The 14,326-nt window shown below is 40.4% G+C and overlaps 1 protein-coding gene across 2 annotated transcripts in view; it reads right to left on the bottom strand.

The window, feature by feature from the left end:
• Positions 1-5,611: 5,611 nt before the first annotated feature.
• The window catches only part of LOC134492992 (disks large-associated protein 4-like), a 71,754-nt gene continuing 63,039 nt past the window's right edge, over positions 5,612-14,326 (bottom strand). For both annotated transcript variants that reach the window (XM_063297199.1, XM_063297200.1), the window contains exons 5-7: positions 14,212-14,303; positions 9,911-10,063; positions 5,612-7,667 (exon numbers count right to left, since the gene is read on the bottom strand). In XM_063297199.1, the coding sequence (XP_063153269.1) occupies positions 7,449-7,667; positions 9,911-10,063; positions 14,212-14,303 (464 nt within the window). In that variant the 3' untranslated portion in view covers positions 5,612-7,448. The remainder of the gene's footprint in view (positions 7,668-9,910; positions 10,064-14,211; positions 14,304-14,326) is intronic.

Here is a 14,326-nt window from a genome sequence, read left to right as displayed (position 1 = left end):
GTGTTATAATTCACTCACTATTGAGGATGGGATATAGTAGGGATAGATTCAGAAGCAAACATGGGTGTCAAATAGGTTGTTCTGCAAGCTGAAAAAAGTGGGAAAGCTCCAATGATGCAAAGAAGAGTTACATCTGCAAATAGCCAAAATGGAAGCTGGCTCTGAAATGTTTCAAAAAGCCAATGCTAATTTTTCTATTAGCAAGGTAAGGTAGGCAGCAAAATTCAGGAACAAGGCATTCAAAATTTAGAAAATTTTTAAATTTCTCACAAAATAGTGTCACTTGTACAAAGGTGTGTCACACCAGGACTTCCTGGGAGAGGGTTCTTTGGGAAAATGAACTGTGCTTTGGTTCACATATTTACAAGAGACACTATTTTTCCAGGTCAGCCATTGAAAAAGTTCTCAAACTTTTGAACATTAACACACAAGAGGCAGGCATAATTTAGCTGTACATGGAAAGACTTAATACCAGCTGCTTGTATTACCTTCAGTTGATTATATTCATTTCATCTCAATGCGTATTCCCGTTGGGCTTGATCTGCAACTCATGCTGCATTGCAATTAATCGTATTTATGCCATTTGCAGACATGAATGTGTTTTCTACCTACCATTTAGCATGAAGATCATGGTAATCAGTATTTATCAAGAAGCATTTCCCAGAAAATGGTTTACCACCTTGATAGCTAGCTCCCTGGAGACAGGAAGGATTTTAATGTTGGATAAAATAATGTGTACAAAGACAATCACAAATAGCACAACTATTTTACTTATTTATCTTACAGAACATAGGTGGAATAGGTCTGCAGCTTTTTAACCTATGAGAAAAGGTGGCAAGGCCTTCTTGAGCCTATTCAAGTTACAGATTAACACTATCATTTAATCTCCATGAGAACAAAAGGCTCCTTACTGGAGCCTTGGCATTCTAGTCAGCAGCTTATTTCTAGATCAGTACTTTTCAGTTATGAGGGGGTAGATACTCTCAGGCATAAATCTTCCCTATTGCCTGCTACGTTCACTAGGACCTTTCCAAGGTAATCACTCTACTTGCATTGACTTTCCACCCCTGATGTACTCGGTTGTATAAGCTAAAAATATGCAGATAATTACGGTGAAAAAGCTTTAAATCAGGCAACCCTCTCCTTTCTGCATTCTCACTGATACCAGCAAGAAAGCCCACACCACATCCTATTTCTGACCATGAAATTGGGACTGTTAAGCTGTGAGCTTGACTCATTTCAACAAGAAAACCATTTGCAAGATTAATTCAAATGAAGCAAAAAATCTGGATGTTATTTGAGCTTTTATCATACCTGAAAAAACATTTACTAAAGTAACTTTGGGAGTGGGGGGAGAGTGGTAATTCCACCAAGTGAACCTGAGCAAATGAAGTTGACGCATGAGCCAAACTCTACAAAATAGGATTGGATGTATTTTTAAATGGAAGGGGGGGGGGTAGAGGTATTCACTGACCTTCTGCCCTTCCTTTTAGCCACCCACAACATAGACACATTCAAACTTCGTGCCATTTGTTTTCAAGGTAAACATTATGCAATGTTTACAGCTTCTAGTTTATAACAAGACGGTTCATACTTCTCCCTGCCTTTCTGATCTGGAAAGCTATCCTTCCACCATGCCCGCACACCTCTTCACACGTTTTTTAAGACTGCTCATCTTTCTCATCAGCTCCATCCAACCTTTCTCAGTCTTCCCCTATTTACTCCTTAAATCTTTGATTTACAATTCAATCCACCTTTATTATCAAACAAACACTGCTTGATTTATATCCCTTACTTTTTTTCAGGAGCTCAAGAGCAACAAACAGTACTTCCTCCTTCCCCACAACTCCATGAGGTAGGCTAGGCTGTGTGTGACTGGCCCAAAGCCATCCAGTGAGCTGCTGTGGCAGAAGATGGACTTGAACCTGTGTCTCCCCAATGCCAGTCCAGCACCTTAACCACTACTGGCTGTACCTTCATATTGGCCACTCATGTTTGCAGTCAATGCATATTTATTCTTGACCTTATCTCGTTTTACTGCAACGGAATAATAAGGGATGAGCATTTATGTATTTATTCATTTGTTTCAGAAGCCCTAATAAGAGAAAGTCAAACTTAATCTCATACCACCACGGGTCTGTCCAAAGGAAAATGCAGTTGGACAAGACAATAGTTTGACATTTATCTATCCCCATGAAGATTGTTTGTTCTGGTGGATAAGGTGCTAGACTAGGAGCAGGGGAATCAATGCAATGGCAAACCACTTCTGAAAAAGTGCCTAGAAAACTGCATAGAATTGTCCATGTAGTTTCCAGGAGTTGAATAGCATATATGTAGTTATCTACTATTTCCATGGCTTTTCAGAATCCCCCTGCCCCAATTGTTACCATTGGTTTCAGAACATTGTCTGGGCCTCATAAATTAAATTCCACAGAACGCACACGCTCAACATGGTGAGAGAAAACTAACCGGCAGAGAAAAAAATGTTCCAGAGTGAGTAATACTGAACACTACCAGGGACAAGCCAGCCCACTAATTATGGAGTTAGTGTCTGGCTGTGGGACTTCTGCATGGTGGTCCATAACAATTTGATACAGCTCAAAATAGAATTCAGGATGTGGAAGTCAACTGGTCTAGTAATCAATAGGACAATAAGAGTAGGTGATTTCCTTTTTTTTTTCCTAGACATTCTTTTGGAAAGAACATTGATAAGAGGATACTGCTGCTAGTAGGTAGTAATGCATATGTCAAACGGGTGTGTTGCATCTACAGCATAAGTAGGAAGCTGTATCAGATGTTGGATTCTACATGGGATGGGAGTTGTACTTCAGTAATATTTGGACAGCCCTTTCTTCCCTAATCTAATCTGCATGTTTTCTACCCATTGTACTAGTATGCAACACTATAATTTAAAAATCTTTTGCTGTAATTTAAAAAGCAAATATATAACAGGCGCATTTAATTTAAAGAGTCTTTCTATACAGGTATAATCTCTTCAGTCTGTATAATATTGTGCAATTAGCCTGGAAAGAGGTATGGAGCCTAAATTAATGAGAATAGAAAAAAATCAGGTATAAGATGTCTGCAAGAACAGAGTTTGAAATTCAAGCTTAACCTGATAGAGAATGTTGCTCACCTATCCCCAGATCTAAAACATTTGCTATTCTATTTTAGAAGTAGCATGAAACTAGAAAGGGATGGAATAGGTTGCTCAGCCCTCTACTGAACCATCTTGTTCATGTCAGTACCATACAATTTTATATTAAGGGCTGGGAGAAAATACAATTCTTCCATTTAATTGCTCAATACTATTTCTTTGGGCCACTAATGCTTGTAGGAACATCACTATTTGAAGCAGAGGAGTATTTATTCAGAAAAGTTAATGGCAGAGACCAAATGGTCAAGATACAGATCTATCAACCAAGTGACTCATTAGTAAGCTAACATTCAGCTGCTAAATGATATCAAAGCAATATAAAAAGACTGCAAATGTTTGACTGTGGAAGCATCTCATTTTGTGGCTAAACTTCAAAGGAAAAACCACCATTCCCAGGCAATAAATAAACATGGATTTGGAAAATGTTCTTGCATATTTTTGTTCATTTATTAAAGACAAATTTGGTCACTCTCTAATGGATGACAAAAAAATTACTCTAAATTAAATGTCTTGGTTGTTTTCAGATACACTTTCCCTAATCTCACCGATTTTAGTTTTTAGGTCTGATTGCTGGATCCAGAACCTGGAGCTCATAAAGATCAGAGATTGCAAGGAGACAGGCATAAGAGCACCAAATAGATCCTTTTGTTAGTATATTTTACAATGGCAGCAAAGCTCACATTACAAACTGTTGGGCCACAGGTCTGGTACAAGACTTTCATTTCCTTTTTCCTAAAAAAAAAAAAAAACCACCCAAGCCTGTCATGAATTTATCAATCACAGTCCTAAGCAATCTCCCCCCTCCCCCCGCTTTATTTCCCCTGCCATAAAACTAAGAAATATCACTTAGGAGGACAGATTACTATTACTCTTCATGGTTGGGAGGAAAAACGGGTTATCAAAGTAGTAGGTACATTGCTTTTCAAATCACACAATTAGGTAAATACAACTAGGCAAGCATATATGGAGCACAGTTCCACCAAATGGATTTTTCAGAGCAACTTTATCTCCGGCTCTGCTGTTGAGTTCTCTGTTGAAAATCAATGAAACTAGATAGCATAATCAAAATACAAGGAGCAGGAAAACAAGCATAAGGCATCCTGTTTGTTCCACAGAATTATTGCTATTAAGAAATTAAGTCACCTAAGCACTTGTAGCTCTGCCACTAGGTTCAGATCTATTGGGTGTTTCCTTGAATTGCATGAGAGAAAAGTTGAACTTGGCCAATTTTATAAATTCAGTCAATTTATAGCTGAAGTAGACTATTTAAAACTGTAAGGGATTTACAGTGAACAAGACTCAGTGAATGGAAGTCAAGAGTAGATATTGGATGTATTTCCATTACATGAACGCAGATGTCCTTAAATTCCATTTAATCCATCCCAAAACATTCAGGGCCCAGAGAGGCACAAATAAAATGTCCTTTAGATCAATGTTTCTCATCCTTAGCAATTCCCAAGATGTGTGGACTTCAACTCGCAGAATTCTGTGAGTTGCCAAGGTTGCTTTAGATGTTTGTTGCCAAGGTTGCTTTAGATGTTTGTAAAATGCAGTTATGTCATCCCTACAAGATGACATACAAGATCTGGATTACAAAGAGGCACAGCACTGTGATGAACTATGGATGCTTCATGAAGAAGCAAGCTGTTCGCTACCTTATCACTAACATGGACCTATAGATGGAATAAGTCATTTTTGTGAAGAAACCTCTGGTACAGCTGGAGGAGATACCGAAGCAAGGGTGACCAACATTTCAACCCCTGAAGTATGCATACTTCAGCTAGTGTGTCATTTCATTCAAGTGACACCTATGGAAACTATTCTCAGTGCTCTTTTGAGGATCAAGAAGTTCCCACCAAGGAGGCCTTTAAAACAAAGACTGGGGAAGAAAGGTCAGTGCTGTCAGTTTGAAGCAGGGCTTCTGACATTCCCTTGCTTTTAAACCAGCTGATTGTGTCTTGCTTTGATCTCTCCAACCAAGTATGATAGCCCATAATTACCTCCCAACAGTGGTTAGCAATGCTTGAGGCATGCTGAAGACAGGTCCTTGTGCTCATGACCCCAAGCATCTTTCAGGACTGTTTCAGAACCCATGGTCTTTACTGTTTTTATTGCAACAAACTAATGAAGCCAGTTCACACAGGGGTACATATCAGCTAAAAAAGCCCCTTTGTAAATACACCTAAGATGTAAATGGATAAATATATTCAGTGTATATAGCATGTAAGTACATAGACCAGAGAAAAGCATGTCTACCTTTTCTCTATGTGTAATTTGGAAACAAACCTTTCTCTAAAACTGAGAGACCTGTTTTGCTGAATTCACATATATTTAAGATTTAATCCTATTGACAAACTGCACGCCGAAACACGTACCACTGAAACTGAGTCCATCAAACAAGTGCCCTAATTGCTGACACTGCTGCTTTTGGAAATGCAAGTAAAAAAAGTCACATTCCAAGCATTTCAAATTTTAATAGGAAGAACTGTGAAAGTCAGCCACTTGTTTCAAAAGTTAGTCAAGCACCCTCTAGCATCAAAGTAAAGTTATTGGAGAGGGGGAGGAAAATAGAATAAATCAAGTCTCTTTTGAAGCCATACTCTATATGGCCAAGCTTTCACAGATTACAAAATTGTACATTAAGTGGGCAGGTAGGAATCTAACACTCCCTATGCATGGACACCATATACAGCATTCACTGATGTGATCTTCAATTCATTAATATACCAATATAAAACTTCTTTTGGGTTCTGGTCACCTTAGGCTATTCACTGAATACCTTTTCTCATTCTCCCCAAATACAGTGCACAGCTTTCAGAGAAATGTACAAGTGGAAAACAGGGCAGTGCGGAGGGCAGAGGAGAAACTTAGATTTAGCTATTTGATTCCTGGCTCCACCAATTAGTTCAAAATAGGTGTGCAGGGGGAAAGAGGAAGGTCAAAGTGTAATTTCGTGATGGTTCCTCCAAAAATATGGGACACAAGGGGCCAGAATGGCTGAGAGAATATGCAGGGTATATATTTTTGCACACACTTTTACACACAACTAGCTATAGTACATGTAAAAATATATGCTATACATATACCCACCCTCTTGGAGGTGCTTTTTTAAAGACACCATCTGAATGTGTGTATGTGTGATTGGCTATGTATGCACTGGTATGTGTTAAATTTACATATTCTACTAAGTGTATATGTGCATATGTACACATACATACAGGTAGGCAAACTGCCAACCATCTAGTATCTCTCTTTTTCAGTACAAAAACCATTGTCTTTCACTGTAGAACACATACCTACAACTTTGAAATAGTTTCCCCCCACCCTTTGTATAGCAGCTGGTTTCTTACACATTGATCTTTGCACACAAAATCACATACAAAAAATTGCAAAAGGGGAGAGAGTGTGGGAAAAATAAAAGTGTGTGTAGCAACACGTGAATCCACCTTGCTGTGTTTCTTTCTGGGTGCCCTGGATGGGAAATCCTCCTTTTGCAGCACTTTTCATGGGGGTGTGCAGACAAAATACTTCTCTTATTGCACATTTTTTGCTTCCAGGCTATTATAACCAAACACATTGTTTATATCCCACAGATCGTGCCCTCTGTTTACATCATTGGACTACAAGATATATTAACTCCAAAGCCTTACTGCCTCCCCCAACCCAACCCTGGCCACCCGCTCCCAACCCATCTATAACAAAAATAATACATAAGAAAACCAAAGGCTGCTCATTAGCAGAGTGCAAGAGTACACACTGAGTACACAGGTGTCTTCTTCTGGAGCACTGTAGAAGAGTTTACCTTTAACACAGTAAATGATGCCATGCAGAGAAAAGGATGGCAAAGAGAAGAACTATAAAATACAAGAAAGAACAATGAGGGTGGAGAGAAAGAGGCTCTCTGGAGCAGAAGACAGAACGGATACCCGAGGGCGAGGGCGGGGGGAGCACAGCATGGCAAGTGCTGAAGGCGGGTGGAAGGGGGCCGTTTGTTTCAATTTAGTCTATTTCATGTAAACAAGCTAATAATTCTCATTAGATTGACGAGTAAAAAGGCTGCAGTTCCAAGTGTAAAGGACTGTGTTTCCAAAAGTTTGTTCAGCCACACCACAGCCAGCGTGAAAGATGGGGAGGAGAAAAACCAAACCACAGAACCAGGAAAGGTCTAATTGGGAGCCCTTAGCAGGGTTGGCTCTGGTGTCTCTAGACCAAAGAAATCACACTACTGTTTAGTGAACCTTTTTTTTCTTTTAATGGCGTGAAAAAAGTGTTTTCTTCCTCTTCTCTTTGCTCAAAGACGGGTCTGCGCTTCAGGAACATAGATTTCAATGCTGTCCGCGCTCTCCGTGGCAGAGTTCTGTCGAACAGAGGCAGCACGCTTGGCTGCCATGAGGCGTTTGCGAGCTTCCTGGCGCTGTTTGTCTACCGAGTCAGATGCCTTATCCCGGTTTAGCTGAGATTTCAGTTTAGCTGGCTTCTTTGGCACAGGAGGGGGAGGTTTCTTTTCTTCCTTCAGGGAGGAACAATAGCAAAGCATGTAGAAAAACAGAAAGGCCTTGTATGCATAACTCTCATTATTCCACAGCACAGGCAGAAGAGTAGTTTTAAAAATGCTGTTGCTTGTACATCTATGTATCAAAAATCCCATTCCTGCCTCATTTATTTTATTTCCTTTCCCCTTATCTTTGGTGAGTTTTCATACACCAAGTGTAAACTAAGGAATGCAAACTATTAATTAAAAAAGCTAACAGTTTTGCTTCTCCCCAAATAACTTACAATCTACTTTGCGTGACTAGATTTCAACCCTGCTCTAAAATTGCTTTCAATGATTACAATGTGAGAAAGAATTTTTTTAAACAAAATAGAACAAAACATTATTTTCTTGTCAAAACACCATCACTATTAAACTGGCTTAAGCCAATAAAATTCAGGCTCTCTTGAGCCAAATTTGAAATAAACTAACTAGCTTGAGCTCCAGTTACATTATTCAAAGCGACAGAATCAGCATATAACATTTACAAGCATCAGAGTTAAATTTAATCCAGTAATACAGAGGCACGCCAATGGATTGGACTAAAATGAGGAGCCATGGATTGTCCATACGCTGTATTACCTTTTATTAGGGATATACAAACTTGTGAATTTAGGAACAGAGAATCAACAGTTTTAGGAAGTAACTCCTCCAAATCAAAAGTGTTGCAAAATGCCATGACTTTGGGACATGGCTTCTGGACAAAAGAAAACTTTGTTTTGGAGTGAACCACTCCCAGGACATCTTGAATTGCTTCCAGATCAGAAAATTTATTTGTGAAAATCATCAGCCCCACAACAGAAAGGTTCTGTGCAGTCTGTGGATGGGAAATAGAATATTCAAAGCTTCTCAGGAATATTCTGTTTCCAAAATGGAGTGTTTTCCACATCCCTACCTTCAATTTTAAATCTAGCAGAGAGAAAAAAATAGTTGAAGTCAGTGGTGTTCACAGCGGGAGTAAAAAAAAATCAAGATGGTGATTGTGACTGTGTGGTCATATACCAAATGGAATCAATTTTCCAGGGCAAACTACCTGTTTGACTTGATAATTTGAATTGAATCAGATGGAAGTGATTCACACTCAGGGAACACATCAAGCTATTTATAATATACAACATGGGTAAGAGCAGAGTAATTATACCAAGGTCTCTCCAAGTTTTACTAACTATCTAACTGTTGTTATACCTTTTTGAAAAATAAAGTAATATTGGGGGAATAATTGAAGGACCCCACATTTTATGTTAAACATTATTATGAATGATCAGAATAACATAACTGCTGTAAACAAAACCTTGTCAAATTCAAGCATAACAGGTGGTCATTTGAGTTACCCTGAGAACTGCTGGGAAAAGCAACATTTCAAAAGAGTGGTGGGCGGAGGACTCCTAAACTTGAAATTACTGTACTGTATGTGTGGCTGCTTTTGAAGACATTAAAAGACATGCTAAAAGAGAGTAGCTGTTACAGTGCAGCAGGTCATTTTGAACCATTCACTCTGGCTCTTGAAAGAACGGCACAAGCTTCCAGTCCTTGCAAAGCACAATTTGAACTGTGCTGGTATGAAAAGCTAAGTAGGATCAGACCTGGTTAGTACTTAGAAAGGAGATTCCCCAAGAAATACCAGAGCTGTAGGCTAACCTTGGGGTTGGTCATACCTCTGCACTGTTGCCAAAAAGCCCCATAGACATGTCCATGAAGTCAGCTGGAATCGAGCTTGATTTGAAGGTGTATTTATTTACATGAAGTTCTGCACAGTTTAAGATCAAGAGCCTATTTTTGCTTCTGAATCAACCTGTGTTTTAGGTCACCTTTAGAAAGGCTCCTTCTCTATCCAATGTAAAGCAAATGACAAAGTGGTGCCCTGTTTATGGAATTCCCATTACAGAGATGTTTGACTTGCCCCAATATGCTAACTTCTCAGTGACAAGCAGGGTTTTTACTCTTGTAACCTTTTAAATATACAATGATTTTAATAAGTTATAAAATATCGTATTGTATATTGATTTCTATAGGATACTCTGGAAGCATGGCGTAGGGTTAGGGTTAAGGTTAGTATTTGTGCATATTTGGATATAATTTCACCAGATAACTAAATCTTATTTCCCTACATTTAGGATCAAGCTGTAAGTTGTTTAATATGGACAAGAGACATTCAATATACATCCATAAAAACTACATAACCCATACTACAGGAATTTGGCTTTGGTATTCCTGATGCTTACCTTCTTCTCCAATGGCTCTGTCACCTGCCAACCATTTGCTTTTAGGTGGTACAACTCATCAAATTTCATGCTGATGTCTTCAATGGACAACTGTAAGAGATCCCAAAACCCTGCAAGGTCCTGTGCTGTGGGCCTAGGGTTGGAACTGGGGTTCTGCAGTGAACAAATAAAGCATATTAAGTTATCCTAAAATGTTGCAGTTAATTTAGAATTAACAATTTAAGATTTGAATTGCAGATGGGTTTAAAGTTCATGCTAACAGAACTTTCTGTTTAGGTCCATTTACATGCATGTTTTGCATGCCACTAGCATGTGCAATTTGTTGAAATGAACTTTATCTCTTTTATATCAATGTTTTAATACGTAAGACAGTAGGCTGCTGTTATTGTCAATACTATTTGATTGACCCTGCATTTGCCAAGCAAACAAAGTTCTCTGAGAGCAACATGGCAATACCATTGTAGCCTATTTTGAGTAAGGAACAAGGTTTGTTCCTTATCTTTCAAGGGTAACTATTCATAGCAGTAGCAGCAAATAATCTAATACAGTTTTGTCTTCAATTCCTTACCCAAAATTCTTCAGGAAGAAGATATCAAAGGCAGTCTTAGATTGTCAGGTGGCACCTGGCAGTGGCACGAAAATAAACATCCTACAGATAAGCCCCAAACAATAGTAACTATATATTTAAAAATCGTTCTCAAGGAGTTTAGTGCTTCCAGCATTAGACACTGCTAACTTCTATAGTGGAGGGAAAGGTCAGATATATTGTCCTTGGCTGCTTTGCTGGGAAGTTACAAAAAAGATTGCTTTATATCAGTGCACCCCTTGTGGGGATGCAGAACTACATGCCTCTTTTCCACTCTTTTTACAGGGCATCCCCAATTATTTCCATCCTTCTCATTCTGATGAAATTCCCAGGTAGAAAGCATGACTTCTATCTGTTACTTCCTTCTATCTGATCTGGATTCAGATATAGCCTCTAAGATTGCCTCTATACTTTTTGTTGTGACTAAAGAATTGTAATAATTTTTACCTTCTACTTTTTGCTTTATTTTATACCTTTTTATTCTTTGTATTCTCAGTGTGTGTGCGCGTGCGCGCGCGCACGCACATGCATTTCATGGTATTTGACTTCTGGTCTATGGCCATAAATAATACAGATTTGATTTGATAATGGAGGGAAAGTATCTTGTGTCACCATAATGAGGAGATCTCATGGAAAGAGAGGTCTAAAAGACCCCAAAACCCCTAAAGAGCTCGGCTGCTCTCCACTCACTCCCGCTTTATTAAGTGCATTTCTATAAACTATGTTTCTTATTCTGCGATGGAATCCCCAAACAGGCCTGTTATCTAATTAAAGAGTATTTGTTCATGTGTCTATGCATTTTACTCAGTTATATTTATTTTTATTTATTTATCAAATTTTTATCACCGCCCATCTACCCCACACGGGGGACCCTGGGCAGTTCACAATAAAAACTTCAGTTTCAGTTTCATATTCAGTTACATTTCAGCAGCTCAGAAATTGTCTATACACTGTATTTTGTGTCCTTTAATAATTTTAGCAGACCCAGTTTTTTGCACATGTGAGAGAGACAGTCAGACAAAGGAAGAAATTCCTTAGAGTAGTACGTGCCCTTAATACAAATGATCAATTACTTGTACTCAAAATAATATGTTGAATCCTACTTTATTTTTTTCTCTTTGCATTTTCTGATTATCTACCACCTTCTCAGAGTGGTATAATTTTCTTAATGTTTTTGAGTGTATTCATTGTTGTGAGGTGTTGGGAAGGTGCTACAGCCATTCCCTTGTTCATTGCATATCTTTCCATAAATTTATTTATTTGTTTATCGACTTTATATGGCTACCCATCTCACACAATGTGACTCTGGGTGGCATACAATAAAACAAACAATTATAACATATTATAAAACCATTTAAAACTTAAACATAAATAAATTAAACATAAATAATTAAACAAATAAAAACAAGATTGCAAGAGGGTTAAAATCAGAATGTTATACATGGTGTAGCCAATGTGCAGGCTCCCTGCTGACAGGGGATCCCCAGGTCTGATGAAGAAAAACCATGTTTTGAGAGCTTTCTGGGAGGCCATAAGGGTTGGGGCCAACCTCACTTCAGGAGGGATGATGTTCCAAAGGGTGGGTGCCACGACAGAAGAGGCTTGTCTCCTGGGTCTCGTCAGACGGAACTCCTTAGGAGATGGGACCTGCAACATGCCCCTCCTGCCAGATCTGATAGACAGGTAGATGTAATTGGGGAGAGACTGTCCCTCAAATAGCGATGCCTTGTAGGGCTTTAAAGGTCAAAAACAGCACCTTGAATTGCACCCAGAAACAAACTAGTAACCAGTGCAGCTCACAGAGCAGAGGTGTGATGTAAGTCCTCCTAGGGGCACATGTAACTGCCCATGCTACTGAATTTGCACCTGCTGAAGCTTCTGGATATTTTTCAAGGGCAGCACCATGTACAGTGCATTATAGTAGTCCATTCAGGAGGAGACCGGGGTATGAGTAACTGTGAGCAGAGCCTCATGATCCAGGAATGGGCATAACTGGCACATAACAAAGTTGTGCAAAGGCCCTCCTAGCCATGACTGCCACCTGCTCCTTGAGCAGCAGTCATAAGTCCAGAAGGACCGCCAGATTGCACACAGGGTCTACTTGGGGCAGTGCCACCCTATCCAGCACCAAAGATAGTAAAGTCCCAGAAGGCCCTAAGACCCAAAGCCATTCAGTCATGCCAGGGTTCACTTGAAGACTGTTGTTCCCCATTCAGACTCCCGCAGCCTCCAAGCACTGGGACAAGACATCAACAACATCACTTAGTTTGCCAGGGGTGGAGATGTATAATTGGATATCATCAGCATACTGATGATACCTCACCCTATGGTGATGAATGATCTCACCCAGCAGTTTCATGTAGATGTTAAATAGGAGCGGAGAGAGTACTGAACTCTGTGGGACGCCACACAGTAGGGGCCGAGGGTGGGACCTTTCACTCCCAATCAACACTGACTGATACCGGCCCCATAGGAAGGAAGAGAACCAGCCCAATACTGTACTGCCCGCTCCCAATCCACAGAGCCCATCCAGAAGGATAACATGGTTGATGTTACCAAAAGCTGCCAAGAGGTCAAGAACAGCCAGGATGGATGCACTACCCCCATCCCACTCCTACCAGAGATCATCCAAAAGTGCAACCAATGCTAATTCTGTCCCATGTTGAGGCCTGAATCCTGGCTGAAAAGGGTCCAGATAATCTGCTTCATCCAGGGTCCACTGAAGCTGCTGCATGACCACCTTCTCCACAACCCTCCTAAAAATGGGAGGCTGGACCTGGACACAAGTTGTCCATTGTGGTGGGATCCAGCGATGCCTTCTTGAGAAGGGGGAGAACAATGCCTCCTTAAGAGGAGAAGGAACAACCCCCTCTTCTCAAGGATGAATTCACCACCATTAGAACCCACCCACATGTCACCCCCTGGGCAGCCTTAGTCAACCAGGAGGGGCATAAGTCTAATGAACAAGTGGCTGAGCTCAGTCATAAGGAACCTGTTCACTTCCTCAGGCCCAACCAGTTCAAACCATTCCCAATAACAGGGCAAGACTACCTGAGGCATATCCACGGGACCTGCACCAAGGCTGGCATCTAACTGGAAATGAATTCGAGCAATTTTATCTGACAAATGCCCTGAAAATTCCTCCACAAAGCCTTGTAGGTGAATCTCTGGTCCCCCCCCACCCACCCCAGAAGGTCTCAGGTTACCCAGAACAAGGCTGCCGTGTGGCAATCTGTGGATGCAGTAAGGGCGGAGAAGTATTGTTGCTGCTTTGCTGCCCTTACCACCACAAGGTAGGCCTTGATAGCGGCTCTCACCCATCTTTGGTCAAGTTCATCCTTTGTTGACTTCCAGCAGCACTCTAGGTGTTTTTTTTCCCATTTCATCTTCCTTACCTCTTCTGTAAGCCATGGAGTGTGGCAGGAACCACAGGGAGAGGTCACATTGGCACAAACTGATCCAAGGCCACAGCCACCCTCTAGTTCCAAGTGGTGACTAAGGCCTCAGTTGGACCGTGCAACAAACCATCAGGAACAACCTCCAGCTCCCTCTGGAACCCTTCCGGGTCCATCAGTCACTGGGGCAGATTGATATTATCTGCACTCTTCCTGAATCCAATTAAATAACCATCCCAAAATGGGGGTGGGTGGTGTAAAACTATATACCATGCTGGGGGAAGGAGGTTTATACAAACAACAGAGACTTGCATACTCACCAAATTTTGGTCACAAAGGCCACGGAATTGCTGGAATTTCTGTGACATTAGTAGTTGTGCACTGCCCACTGCACTGAGGACTTTGCCTAAGACTGAATATGAGAAAAAGAAAACT

This window comes from Candoia aspera, chromosome 3, assembly GCF_035149785.1.
Source record: "Candoia aspera isolate rCanAsp1 chromosome 3, rCanAsp1.hap2, whole genome shotgun sequence".
Lineage (NCBI taxonomy): Eukaryota > Metazoa > Chordata > Lepidosauria > Squamata > Boidae > Candoia > Candoia aspera.
This window is presented reverse-complemented; position numbering and strand designations above follow the sequence as displayed.